This window comes from Cololabis saira, chromosome 23 (genome assembly GCF_033807715.1).
Source record: "Cololabis saira isolate AMF1-May2022 chromosome 23, fColSai1.1, whole genome shotgun sequence".
NCBI lineage: Eukaryota > Metazoa > Chordata > Actinopteri > Beloniformes > Belonidae > Cololabis > Cololabis saira.
In genome coordinates, this window is record NC_084609.1 from 15771359 (window position 1) to 15786425 (window position 15067).

At 38.4% G+C, this 15067-nt stretch overlaps 1 protein-coding gene across 2 annotated transcripts; it reads right to left on the minus strand.

Annotated features, from left to right (window-relative positions):
- Window positions 1–2301: 2301 nt before the first annotated feature.
- nup107 (nucleoporin 107) lies at window positions 2302–13286 on the minus strand. Of its 2 annotated transcripts, none has more exons than XM_061714357.1 (27): window positions 13186–13286; window positions 11607–11686; window positions 11196–11291; window positions 11006–11100; window positions 10786–10921; window positions 10587–10690; window positions 10312–10427; window positions 10186–10234; window positions 9822–9893; window positions 9347–9435; window positions 9066–9141; window positions 8852–8965; window positions 8377–8467; window positions 7830–7909; window positions 7677–7736; window positions 7334–7479; window positions 7189–7237; window positions 7028–7097; window positions 6802–6917; window positions 6428–6617; window positions 6227–6333; window positions 6030–6132; window positions 5744–5904; window positions 5419–5544; window positions 3506–3619; window positions 2871–3038; window positions 2302–2494 (listed from the first exon to the last, which is right to left on the minus strand). In XM_061714357.1, exons 1-27 carry the CDS (start codon window positions 13191–13193, stop codon window positions 2387–2389), a joined length of 2724 nt encoding a protein of 907 aa, XP_061570341.1. In that variant the 5' UTR covers window positions 13194–13286; the 3' UTR covers window positions 2302–2386. The 2 variants fall into 2 exon arrangements, with proteins under 2 accessions (XP_061570341.1, XP_061570340.1); XM_061714356.1 differs by having other exon boundaries at window positions 2871–3041.
- Window positions 13287–15067: the final 1781 nt, after the last annotated feature.

A 15067-nucleotide genomic window follows, 5' to 3' on the forward strand; every position in this document is an offset into this window, starting at 1 on the left:
ACAAGGTTGTTTAAAATGTAATTTTCCTTTTAGATTATATTGTCCTTCTTTATCTTGAAACATTTTTTGAATGTTTCAAGTAAATAGACAAATGACAGCGCTTATTAAAGCAAGGCAAGTTTATTTGTATAGCACAATTCAACACAAGGTAATTCAAAGTGCTTTACATCACATTAAAAGCGGCAAGACACAATTAAACAGTAAATAAAAAATAAAATGATAAGAAAGGAGGTAAAATAATAAAAAGCGCAAGTTGTTAAAAAAGTAAGGGTAGTAGAGTACAGCAGGTAAGTATTTAATTTAAGAGTACGCTTCAGTAAACAGTAATGATTTTAGGCCTTGTAGCACCCTATAATGTAATAATTTCCTGAAAATGTAATAACGCCTGGAAATGTTATAAAATTTGCACTTAACTCAATCGAAAATGTAATAAAACCCAATAATGTAATAACTTCACCTTATTACATTATTGGGAATTTATTACATGGTACTCAAAGTCTGCAATTTAACCCAATACTCATTCTGGTGTTTAAAATCCAGCGTATATAACATTCTTAGGTACTTAAAACACAAAATGTAGAACTCTGGACTGAAAATGAACATATATATTACATTATTTGTCAAGTATTACATTATCAGTTTTGGGAAAAAAAAGACCCACCTAAAAATGTAATAAATTCCCAATAATGTTATACGGTATTACATTATCGGTAAAAATGTTATTACAATATCAGTCAGGATATTTTATCAAATTATTGGTGAAGTTATTACATTATTGGATTTTATTACATTTTTGATTGAGTTAAGTGCAAATTTTATAACATTTTCAGGCGTTATTACATTTTCAGGAAATTATTACATTATAGGGTGCTACAGGCCTGATTTAAAGGAGCTGACAGTTGGAGCAGACCTCAGGTCTACAGGAAGTTTGTTCCACCGGTGAGGAGCAGAATAACTGAACGCTGCCTCACACCTTGCTTGGTTCTGGTTCTTGGGAACCACAACAAACCAGATCCAGATGAACCTCAGGGGTCTGGGAGCTTCATAGGGAACTAACAGATCAAGCATGTCCAAGACCATTCAGTGCTTTGTAGACGATAAAGAAGATTTTAAACTCTATCCTTTGACTCACTGGAAGCCATTGTAGTGATCTCATGACCGGTGTAATATGGTCCAGTTTCCTGGTGTTTGTAAAGATGTAAGGATTAATATATATATACAATTTAAAAAAAAAAGTGAAAGGTGCAGCAGTATGAGGTAGAAATGGTTATTGAAAGGTGCATTATTACAGCATATAATTGTGGTTATTATTGCACGGTGGTTGATTACTCTGAGACTGAGTGATGAGAGTTCATCAGAGCAACAGCTTGGGGGAAGAAACTGTCTGAGTCTGGAGGTTTTAGCGTCCAGTGCTCTGTAGCGCCGTCCAGAGCGGAGGAGTTCAAACAGACTGCGTCCTGGGTGTGAGGGGTCTGCAGAGATGTTACCTGCCCGTTTCCTGGTCCTGGACCAGTACACGTTCTGGATAGAAGGGAGGTAAACCCCAATTGTCCTCTCTGCAGACCTAATTGTCCATTGCAGTCTGTCCCATAACACTTGGAACTTTAAAAAGAAAAACACTAATATGGATAAAATGTGAAGACATTTTTCTCACTGATTATTCTCTTTACTTTATATTTTAACTCATTTATTATCAGTTTTAAGACGAAAACATACTTTTGAGATGCCTTAGTCACAATAAGATAGTTTAGTTAAAAGATATGTATTTTTAAGTTGTCAGTTCTTACAACTATTTAGTTTAAGAATTTTTATTTACCTTAAATCTAAAAATATAGGCAATAACTATGCTTGTGGGGTTTAGCATGAAAATAAACACTTATTTCAGTTTAGAGTATAAACCTCTAACATGATTTAATCAACCATATTTAAAACTTTGGGTTAATCTGTTGTCAAACTTTTCAGACATTCAACCTCTTGATATGCTGCTGTACTGCCTCAATGTTTGATCACAAAAATACTAAACTTTTCTGCAAATATATTTCCTTAAAATTCAAAATATCCCAACCATTTGATTGGGGGGATTCTTTACTTTAGGGATTTATTTACACAGCTTCAGAAGTGTTTTTTTTAAGGCCATATTAAAACATTACAAATTTTTTGCAAAATATCACTTTTTCTTGAAACAAACCCATTTGATTTGAGAAATTTGTATACATTTATTGAAGTTTAAATTTCGATATTTGACTTTTTGATTCTTTTTGTAGTGTCTACAGAATTAAATAAACTAAATAAATACACATCTACAAGACAATTTTTTATTTTGCACAGAAAATTAAAAAAACAGCAATACTTCAAACATTTCTTTGTGTGTGTGTCATTTATGTGATCATGACTGCAGTTCATAGCCCAGAGGATCAAGTCCTCGGTCCAAAAGAGCGAGTGAAGACTCCCGTAGCTTCTGCAGGAACCTCCCCAGCTCCTCTTTTGAGAAAACCTGCAACAAACAAACGTCACATGAACAACAAACTTTGTCTGTAAATCTTGTTTCTGTCCTACATATAGTGTACCGGTACATATTTTTAGAATGCTCTAGCTTTACTCCTTTTTTATTTTTTGCTGAACCTGAGACAAAGTCTGCCAAAAAAAATATCTGAAAACAGGTCCTGTATTTCAGAAAGAAAAAAAACAATGAAACACTGATTGAAGGGGGTATTTGACCAGGAGTTACCAAAGAAAAAGCCTAAACAGGCAAGCCCCCGCCTCCCCCTTTTAAAATATTTTATATTACCTACAAACAGAACAACAAAAGAGCTAACGACAAAAACATCACTAATAAAAAATTGTTCAGCTTCTGACAAGGCTCCAGTTACCTGGTAGAGGCGATGCTGGTCAGACGAGATGATGTCGGCCAGTCGCAGCGCCTCCTGGTGTCGGGCAGAGCTCTGCAGCACGCTGAGAAGCAGGAAGGTGAGGCGAGGAAGACACAGAGATCGCAACGCTGCCATGTGATGGCTACGCTCTGTATCCTGCTCTGACTCCTGCTGAGAAAAACATACATTTATTTAGTAATTTCTCACTTTTATCTGCATCTTTGCACCACTTTGTCATTTGTTTTCTTCTAAGCATGATTTAATTTGTTTTAATTCTGCTTTGTAACTGGGTATATAAAAAGGGAGTCACCATTCAATACAATTCACAATAAAGTATGCATCATTACAATACTTGACATGTGATAGGTAAGACTTCAATGAAAGGTTACATGGCCTTCATGAATGAGTGTCTATTAAATAGTTACTACAACTGTCCTGCACAATGATGATTTTTATGAAAATCTCTTTTAATAAAAGTTTAAAAATATATATATTTTTTTAATTTTTAAAATTTATTTTGAAAGTACCAAATTTGGCCCATTTGAAATTGCAAAATTAGCAGAACGAGTTGTCAAAATCCTCCAAAATTTTGGTAAATATCAAATGTTTCTGAATGTCTGTTCTGGTTTGGTAACCTGTCTACTGTCGACCATCCATCCTCCATCCACGAACAGCAACACGTTGTAGATTCTTTCCTTCACATCTTCAGTCAGAATGTCTAGACGACACGACCAGGCCGTCAGGGCAGCCTGACAGACACACAGCAGAAAGTGACATTTGAATTTTACTTGCTGGATAACAACTGTTACTGACAAATAATACATGAACGAGTGCGCTTTGTACACAAGATAAAACAGATCAAGGATTCACACTGGCTTTATAATTGTTTCAGCATCAGTGTACTTTCTTGGAAAGTTATGGAGCCACTTAATGATAAATATGTTTGGTTGACAGAAATCTGTTTTGTGTTTGTACTTTTAATCTGAACCTCCTGCTTATAAGGCAAGAAGTCACTCCTAACAAGAATATCTTTATATTCAAGTAGACGCAAGTGTTAATAGATCAGGACCAGATAGCATTGCTACTGGCAGGTCATCTGTATCAGCAGACACAAGCAAAACGGATGAATGCATGCATTTCAATGCTGAACTGGGTTAAACCTAACAACCACAGCAAATCAACATTAAACCGAGAATGCAGTCATGAGCTGCACTTGTTGGATGATTAAGCACGGACAGCTACACATGCTGAAACCTACAATGTTTTTCAAAGCCGAGTACTATACCACTGCTTTTCTATTTTTGTCTCTAAATATTACTAATAACCCTGCAATAATTCAATTTCCCAGAAGCCCAAGCAGCTTTTTCCACACAACTCGCCTTTATACAGGAGGCAGTGGAAAATAACACAGAAAACCTATCTTTTTTTTCTTTATATAGATATTTACATAGATATTTTTTGAACTTTCACAGAGATCTTGAAAATCTTGTGAAATGCTGCCGCTAGGTTAACACTAATGGAAAAGTGTTACACTCCCTCCAATTATCCAACCATTTTCTGCAGCAGAGATCCCAGATATGCCAAAGCGTGTCCTCTAGCTATTTGTCTGGAGTGACAAATGCATTCTAAACCACAAGAGTGATATAATCTCTGACACCAGTCCTGGGTCTGTGCTGAGGCCTCTTTCCAGTGGAACATGTCCAAAGCACCGACCCTTGAAGGCATCCTTTCTAAATGCCTGTTGATGTGGAGAAGCAGTAACTCAACCATTAGGCACACCTGGATTACGAATGTCTTTGACTTCTTCCCCGAGGACAAGTTTGGACACACTTCAGGAGACACTCATTCTGACCGCTTGTATTTATGACCTCTTTTTATTTTTTGTTAAGAGAGAGTTGAGATGTAGGTTGACTTATAAATGACCAGCTTCACCACAAACAGATCAACGGGGCTGTGTTTCTAATTGAAATTTGAAGATCGCATCCCTGCTGCAAACTTCTCCAGTTTGCACAGGAGTTATCCACTCTATTGGGACAATAGACATATCATCTGGAAAAAGCACAAATGCAATCACAACCCAACATAACTGGAAGCCCTCAACGTTCCTAATATGCCTTGATATTTTGTCCGTAAAAGGTATATGAGCTAAAGCTGTAAGGGAAGCCATATCAAAACACCCAATGGAAACAGATCCACTCGGTGGCAACAACATGAACAAAGCTCTCCCTGCCATTAAAGCAGTAATCTTGCGAGGACAATGAGCTGGTTCAGTGTTCCACAACTAAAATGCATCTGAAGCTTCTAACTCTGAATCAGTCTAGAGGCATGACGTTTTCCCTCAGTCCATTTATGATTCTGAAAGCAATACACAGTATATAAATGAACCTATCCCTCATAAAAACATCTCCGTGACATTTTTAGAGATTTAGGTAAAGTCTTGGAGACCCTTTTCTACTCCTGACAACTTCTTTATGATTCTGTAAAAAACATTGTAAGAAAAATGTCTTAAAATGGGCATATTCTGAAATAAACATATCTGTGCATGTACCTGGTACTCCTTCTCTCTCATCTCATTAGCCACTCTCTCTGTGAATTTGGCCTCAGAGGCGGGAACTGGCTTCTGTGGAGCAGAACTGCTGTGGCTGAACCAGTCAGTGAAGGCCTGATGAGCTTCCTGTGAGGTAATTAGAAAAAAAAAACAACAATTTAACAGTCTGTCCTGTTAATCTGAGAGAAAGCCTCAAATAAATCTCTGGAAAGGCTCAATTTGCTCTGTAGTATAACACGGCTTTAACTCATTATTTTAAACATACTACAGTTATAGTATCAACAGCATCAGCCAAGTTATTCATAAAAAGAGAGCGGAAACAGACCAGATAGGCTCTGATGCACAGGTGTTCCCTGATGGCGTTCTCGTCGTCGGCAGGGAGCGGTGTGGTCTGTCCAACGCCCGTCCACTGGCAGTAAATCTCTCTCATCGAATCCTCTGGAACTTTAGAGAACACAGCCTTGGCTGCGTCGTGTTTCTGCAGAGCTGACAGAAAGAAAGAGCCGTCAACCATCAGTTGAATCTCTGTTTCAGTGATCAGACGGAAATTAAATTGTGGAAAAGTGGTGATAAATAATGTTAAACTGTAGCAGATAAAAGAAAAAGAATACCAAGAAACTTCCTCATGATAGCATTGGACTGCTTCAGGGCCTCAGCTCGATGGGCGGGTTCAAACAGGAGCCAGTCAATGATGTCAATCTTCCTTTGGTCCTCCTATCACAGAAGTGTCACAGCAAGTTCACACAAATCCTTTTTTTTTTTTTTTTAAGAGAACAAATCAAATGTATACAGAAATACAATCAAGCACCTTTGTAGTTCCTGTTTCTATTGTCTGGCTGTGGTGGGTAAACTCAGTGTCATCGCTCTCTCGTACCGTCTCCACCACCAATTTGGTTATTGCAGAAACATCCAAACCTACACAAAAAAAAACAACAAAACATTTAAAAGCTTCTCCACAGGAACATTTGCCAACTCGCAGGTCCACGGGGGAGAACATGCCGCATCTCACCAGCGCTGGTGGCGAGCTGCAGGCACTGAGGACGGAGTTCTGGCTGGGTGACAGTCTCCAAAAATGCAGCATACTGAACCGTGGCAAGTTCGCCGGGAAGTTGACCGACGTAGCTCGCCACAAGCTCTGTCTGCTGGTCTCGTATCAGAAGGGAGACGTATGCTTTCAACACGTCAACACACACCTCCTCCTTAGAAACACAAGGAGAAACAAAGTCAACAAGATATACAGGAACATTCACCCCCTTAAACAGACTTCAGCATGGCTGTGTTCACTGAAAGTCCATCAAATTAGATTATTTTTATACATTTAAGGGAATTTAAGTTAAAATCCTCCCTCCAATGGTCAATCAGGCAAATAGCTGCAAACCATACCTTCAACGCCAAACCCAGAGAGCGGAAAAACAGCACCAGATGAGACATGAAACGGAGCAGGTGGGAGGGCAGGGTCTTAGAGGCTGTTAGCCAATCAGAAAACTCCTCCAACAGACCTGATTGAGACACAAATACAGAATGGGTTTTATAAACAAACAAAGATGACAAAAACAAATATCATTATACCATCATATGATCAGTTTCCAGAAGGAGAGGGAGGTCTTACCATCCAGGTCTCCCAGTATGACAAACTTTTGGATGATGTGGTAATGTTCTTTTGTCTCATCCAAGACCCTCTGCGCATGTGCACACACACAAGGAAAAACAAAGGTTTATTGGGAATTCAGTCACATGAATTCAAAATGAATCCCTCACAATAAGTTTCACCTTTGACTCTGACGCTTGAAGTTCTTCAAACACTTTCTCCATGGTCCAACTAAACAGAGACAAGGGTAGTTACATTATCAGTCAAAGATTATATAATTGATTCTTTGTTGTTTTTGGGTATTCTGTCCATTCATTTGTTCCGTACTTGGCTTCCAGGTATCCCCGCGGAAGTGTCTCAGCTTCCTGGTGGGACATTCCTGATGACATGAGCTCCTTTTCCACCAGCGAGTCGACCATCACTCTGAAGTGCGCCCATACACAGTCCTCCCATGAGTCACACACAGCCAGGAGCTAAAATACACACAAATAGGACACATGATTGGGGGGGATCTCCACAGAGAAACACTGCCTGATTCAAACGGTGCACCGTAATAAGCTAAGCAGCCACAGAGCACAACTGAACACTCTGACTTTTAATCCTGGTGCTTTGATGATAAAAAAAAACACACAGCAACACACAAACATGGTGTACAGAGTCAGTAAATTACCGGCTTAAGGTTCCCACTCAGGCTGGCATAGATCGCCCTCTCATATCTGTTTAACTGCTCCTAAAAAACAAAGGGGAGTTTGGGTTATATTCCCTTTTATTTTGTTCGTCAGCATCAGTTTCAGTAAATGTGTTTAGTTTTCATGTGTTTAACCTCTTCAGCCATCCTCCAGCAGCATGCTTTCCATATTCCTCTCTGTGGGTTTCCTTCAACTGGCTGCAACTCCAGACTCCCTGCAGAGATGAGGCAAAGACAGAGTCAAGGGGGGACGGTGGATGTCTAGGTCTCTTATACATACTGTTACTGGCTCAAATAAAGCGGCTGAAAGAAAACTCAAATAAGAGGTATTTCTGATTTTGAAAAGGATTCCAAGTTCAAGGTCAAGCAGGTCGCTATGAAGAAAAATTACTTAGTGAGGTGTGATTTCAACAGTTCAATCAAGCTTTAAAAACCACGTTTAACCAGTTTTGGTGAAAAGGGAGGCCACCATGCTTCATGCAGCATGAGGGAGTCTATTTGACCACTCACAGAATGAAGCATTGTAGGTGTTCAACCAATGCAGAATAGCTTGAAGCCCTCCAGAAAACAATAAGTAGATTGAATGTTGACTAAGTTAGTTAGCTGAATTCGGGAGAACACCATCTGTGTGTTGGTGGTTTAATACTGGATTTAAGTACAACCAGCTTTGGTCACACGTTACCTGATGTCAGGTTGGGATCATGGTAGAGTTTCCAGCCTTCCAGCGTTGCTGCTCTCCAGGCCTGACCACAGCGTTTGCACAACCTCTGTGCCTGCACACACACAGAGTAATTACTATCAACCACACATGTTAAAAGAGTGTCATTATTTCTGAGCAAAATTATTTTATTTTTAACCTACATATTACCAAAGGATGATTTAATATTTGTGTAGTTAAATTTTTAATTCTAGCAAAACATAAATGCCTTTGGGAACCTTCTTCTGCTTGAAAAGTTACAAAACTCCAGCGAAGCAGCGAAAAAAATGTACATGTCGTAAGAGTTGCATCCAGAGGTCCTTTAAAAAATGTAAAGAAGCTGAAGTATTTTCACTTCAGGCTTAAAGCATCTGTTCAACAATCAGCACTTTAAACCTCATTTAACTTGTTTTCAGTTAAGGTTAGTGGTTATTAACATTTGCGGTTCGGTATCTCTTACCTCGTCCGTCATCCCAGCTCTGATCAACATGAACAGGTTCTTCAGCAGTCGGGCATCATCTTCTCTGTCCAGGTCAGCCAGGGGGCGCTGCTGCCGGAGAGGAGCGTCTGGGTCCTGAACAAACCCATGAAAACAAACGCGTGCATTACCTTTATGCTGAGCAAAACTGGAGAGACAATGGGTTTTCTCTTTTTACTTTAGCAAGGGGTCTCACCAGCTCAGTGACAAGAGGAACAGTTAAGGCTGAGCCACTCTTCCTCCTCATCTTCAACGCATGGATGGTGTTCTCCCTAAATCACACACCACTAATTATTACAGTACACACTGCTTTGGACATTACTAACGAGATCATACAGATGTGAAACCCAGAATACTTGAAGCTTCCTCTTTACCACAGGGACACACCAAATATAAGTTATCATCACTGAAATCAATCTTTGAGCCATAAATGTGAGACAAAGATCAGGAAAGCCAAATAAGAAATTAAAAACTCACCAGCACACATTTTTGGCATAATATTCTATATTATCTGAAAATTCTCCAGTCTGATCCTTGGAGATGCTCTCCAGCCAATCGACGACCAGCTGAAACACAGTTAACAGGTGATTAACCACAGATGACTAAAACACTTCTGTTCAGCTGCTGCTGCAACACTGTTGGTTATCATGGCCTCTTCAGGCTTACCTCTGTTGCAGAAATACAAAGTATTCACAAAAAAAAAAATTAATATATATATAAATAAATAAATAAATAAATAAATAAAAGCTCTAGGCTTTTAGTTTCCAACATTCTTATTATTTATAATAGTTTACTTAAGTTTGACTCAGTCAAATTATATCGTCTCGTTTTCTTTTTTAGTACATGAGACTATATAATTTTTCCATTGTTAACTGATACAAAATCATTGATGCTACCACCACTGCTTATACACAAGTATTTTAATCTAAAAATGATGTGTACTGTATGTTACCTGACTCTGTCGTACGATGGCATCCCGCTGGAAAAGTTGCTCCACTACAATCTTCTCACTCTCACTGGGAGCCTGCAGTGACAGACACAACCACAACTTTATTTTCAGTTTCCAGAAGACTCCAGTTCACACTCTGTTCTTTGTCCTTATATTTTGACCTATAAAGATGGATGTGAGGTGTGTGAGTGCATTTGAGTGTGTGAGTAAAGAAAAATCTTTATAAGGTAAAAGTTATTTAACTATGGAAGACAAAGTAACTTAAGGCTGATGCTTTAGTTTGGACAGAAAAGTCTAAAACTGCCACTAGCATCTGTCCCTGAATATTTGATGTCAGCAACCATAAATTATACAAACTTTCACTTACAACCATGTCTATCATCATGTCATCTTCTAGCGCCAACTGGACCCGATCCCTGCAAAAACAGGCAACATGTGAGTCAGAGTTAATCAGAAAGTCAAGCAAACAAGTACTCATCACTTAGACAGGTACCTGTAGAGCGAGGCGATGAGTCTCCAGGTGCAGTTCTCCTGTTGCAGCAGCCAGCGCACTCCAGCGGTTTTACTGTTCTGACCTGCTCTCAGCACCACAGACTGCAGCACATCCACCTTTAATATTTTAACACAGAATAGATACAATCACTCAGTAGTTAAAATATTATTAAGTTTGAAAAGTACCAGTACAAACATATAAGGATGACATGAATGACCATGCTAATGGTCAGGTAAGGTGTGAAAGCGCCTCATAACTCACACCCACACACATACCTTGTCCTGGCAGAGTGCCTGATAGTCCTCCAACAGATCAAACACTGCAGAGGAAGAGTGTTTCACAAAGGAAGCAAGGAACTCTGGGAAAAGACTGGCAGCCGCTGAACAGATCAGAGAATACAGCATTAACAAGAGCGTTGCAAACTGATGCAGAGCTGCGTAATAGACCTGATTTGAGTACGTCTGTTTCACTCACATGCTTCACCCGGGTCGTCCTCTTTTAGTAGTGCTGAGCTGAGGTTTGCAGTGTCATCTTTAAAGAAGCTGGTATTCTCCAGTCCGGACACAGGGGAAGTGTAAAAGCTGTTGGTCCAGTCACTGTCATCCAAATTCTGAGACATTGCAAGTTTTTAATTATTGAATTGAAGTCACTGATTGACAACCTGGATGTGAGAAAAGGTTTCTCGCTCTCTCACCACACTACTGACGACATTTCTTGGTGTGTGTAAGTATCGAGGCGTTCGACCTCCCGTTGCCATGATAGAGGAAACATCTGGAACCCTTGGAGTTACTGAAAGGCAGATGCATAAGGTATGGAAATGGAGATTCAGCCACAATGGAGCTCTTTAAGAATATGTGTGCATTTAAGTGTTGATAATATCCTACCAGCTTGTCTGTACAGAGAAGCCGGAGTGTTCCTCAGCAGGGAGCGAGCTGGGGTTACCGTGGAAGCAATAGGAGTGCCACTCCCAGGTGATGGGACTGAGACCAAGAGTCAAGAGAACAACGACACTGACAGTCACAGGTTTAATAATAAACCCACATTTGCCGTGAGACTTAAAAGAAGAAATATAAATGTGAGGAACTAAATTTTACAGAACTCCTGCAAGGAGACATTTCAAGTACATTCATTCAGTTTATTCCAAAAGTTGTGGATAGTTTTCTTTTGAAACTCCTATACATCTGGATGGCTGCATCTGGATTATTCAATGCAATAGGTCTGTGCATTTGCAAAATCACCTATCCCCCTTATCCTCATCCCAAACACACACAGACACACTTGGAGCTGGAGGATACAGGCCACCTTCTTCCTCCTGCGGGCAGCAACGGTCACCTCGTCATCTCGAACCACCGGCGACGGCAGCTCATTCTGACCCCTGAAGGAAAGTATGAAACTCAAAATATAAAACCCACATGAAAAACATTGTTTGAACCCTAAACAACAAACTACGGCTGTGCGATTAATCGATTTTAAATCTAAATCGGATTTATTAATCAAGACGATGTTAAAAAAAGGAAAATCTGAAAATCGATTTTCCTTTTTTGCAGCTGGCTGCATTACAGACAAAGCTCGTCTAGTCGTCTAGAAAATTGTAAATGTTGTCACTTTACTAAACTCAAGGAGGATTTACAGTATCTTTCAATTGCACTTCATTCCCAATAGGGAAATTTGTATGCTATTTTTCTTTAAAAATAAAGATAAAATATTTGAAACAATTTATTCCATTTTCTTTTGTAGTTTTACCAAAAAAAATCGAAATCGAAAATCGGGCTTTCAGAGAAAAAAAAAAAATCGGGATTTTATTTTTGTCCAAAATCGCCCAGCCCTACAACAAACGCATTCTTCTTTATAACAATTTAAAGTACTTGGACTGTTTTTGACTTTTGTCCTTGACTTACCCCAAAAGAAAAATATCATACCTTTATTAAATTCCACTCTATTCAAATCTTTAGGTAGCAGTTTCTTAATAAATCAGATTCATAACACAAACTGTAATTACCACATGGAATTAAATCATGCTAGATGTCAGGTTTCCCTTTTAAACTGGAGTAAACAGTACAATCTACATTTATCCTATCTGCCCAGTTTCACAACTCTAAATAATGTCCACTTCTCAGCTTCTGTTTGTAAAGCCTGACCTAACAAACTCAGATATTATTTTTAACCTGTTTCCTCAGTCGAAGAAAAAGCTGCAGTGGAGGTTTGTGAGTGAGTAGCAAAAACAAAACAAAAACATTTTTAAAAAGTATATACACTAACCAAGGGCATTCCTATCAAACACTCGTTTTACTTTGCTGTTTGTCAAATCAGTTTATGTAAAACTGCAAAATACCGCAAAAAATATTCAGTCTTGACCATTCTGTTGTTTTTTTACTTGGCACATTTTGATACTTTGTTCTACTTTCTTTTTAAATATCGTCCCTCTTTCTAACTTAAAAGTTCGTCTTCATGCACAACAAACACCTTGGAGGCTTTAAGTGACTCTTGAATCCAAAACTGTTGCAACATTATGAGTTTTACAGGAAAAAGTACTGCAATCAGTGATGTATTTCACCCACTTCTGCAGAGACTGAAACACCTCAAATTATTCATTAGCCTTTGGTGAGTGTATGCAACTCATACACTGCTCGGATACATTATATATAAATATGAAAAAAACGTTTTTAGTCACTTTTGCCAAGCATGTCAACAGAACTGAGCCTCCCCGTTGACTGTGAATGGGAGAAATAGCTTAGCGTTGTTAGCTTCAGCGAACAAAGTAGTGTCACCTGGCGCAGGCTAACAGTGAGTCAACAAGAAAAACTACACAACTGACTCTATTTAAGTATTACAGTTGATTCAACTTCAGACTTTAAAGGGTAAAGTGTATTTTACCAGTCCATGCTGGTGAACTGCCAATTCCCGCTTCACGAGGTTTTGATAGATTTCTTCTTCTCTGTGCGATTATACGGCTTCTCTCTTCTTCTGCAGTTTTTTGACGGTTGACAAATAATGAAAGGATGTGCAGTGTCGCCACCTACTGGCAAAAACAAAGCTGGACCGTTGTTTCTTAGGTCATGATTTCTCAAATAGGGCTACCCCTGGGGTACGTGGCAATACTGATACGAGATTTAAGAAAAATAATTAGAAAATAGCATTACTTCACATTTCTACTATGTTATAATACATAATTAAATGAAATATAAATGCAAATGTATGTTTCATATATTTAATAGGCTATAAGATAAGATAATCCTTTATTTCTCCCTCAAATGGGGAAACACTTAAACACACACATGCAGGGAAAGGGGTAAACACTTAAAAAGTAAAAAATATATATAATTACAAAATATAGACAGTATACATTGCAATGGAAATAAAGGTAGTGCGAAAGAAAGAAAACAGTGCAAAAAAGCAGGTAGAATGAGTGTGAGGTAGACAGACAGATATTGCATAGATATTGCACATATGGTTATTGCACATCTTGTTATTGCACGTGTTATTGTCCGTTAGCTACTGAGAGCAGGCCTGGTTGTACAGTCTGATGGCAGCGGGGAGGAAGGACCTGCGATGCCTCTCAGTGACTGAGAGGCATCATTGAATATTCCATATTCAATCCCAATATCCTAAAAATAAATCTCAAGTGTTCTCCATTCCAGGGTAGTTTGATTCAACCAACATGGCACGGGCCAAGAGGCATCACCTGTCAGTCACCTGCCACTGTGCAGAAACCTCCAACAATCTGTATGTGGTTGAAGCGGTGTAGTAAAACACAGAAGGATAAGTGTTGAAGAAGCCATAAACACAGCAAACAGCAACATAGTGATGGCAAAATACCATCACTTGTTTTTCTTGGTTTGTTTTTACCTTATGTACGGTGTCCTAGAGTGCTAAAAAGTCACCTATAAATGAAATGTATTCTTAATCTTAGTCTTTATAATATACCTCAATGTGATTTATGTCCGATGGCAGTTGTAACTTTCCCAAGGCATTGTGTTTATTCAGTAGGGGGAAATTAGCCACCAGAAACCGACACATCTCCAGCTGCATCTTACCACAGGACAGGTAGGCCACCTGAGTTTTTTTAAGAGGAATCTTAAACAAACCCTTCCTTTAAATGTCACACTGATGGAACAGTATTTTATTTTACTGATTTTTTTGTTTATTTTTGTTCATGCCAACCACAAATGCTTTGCAATGGTTAGACGGTACTTGACTGGGCAAGGAAACACTGTTGTAGGGGATTGAGCTTAATTTATCTATTTATTTTTGCATGTTGTTTACTTATACTGTATAGAATACATCCCTCTGCTTTATACATCTGTTTTTTTTTTGAGAAACAAACAAGGAAAATATTCTATTCTACTTGCAAGATATGGGTTGTTACATTTGAAAATAGACAAAATGTGGAGATTCAAGGTTAAAGCAAATAGGCTCCTATAGGACTTTTTCATGCAAAATAACAAATTTACACAGTTAATTATGATAAATAATTTCATGCAAATTTCCTAATTTATAAAGTCAGAAAGTCAGATTTTTTTTTTAAATGTAAAATTTCAAAGTATACAAAGTCAGAGATTAGGATTTCTATTACATACATTTGCAATTTTTTTTAAGTTGGAAATTCAGAGTTTTTCTTTAAATTGTATAGAGTCAGAAATTATGATGTTTCTTCATGGAACTCAACCCCTTCCCTGCCGTGCATTATTTATATGTATGATTTTTGTTTGTGTTCTGTTTTTTGCCATTAAGTTTGAGATACATCAGGCCCACTGTT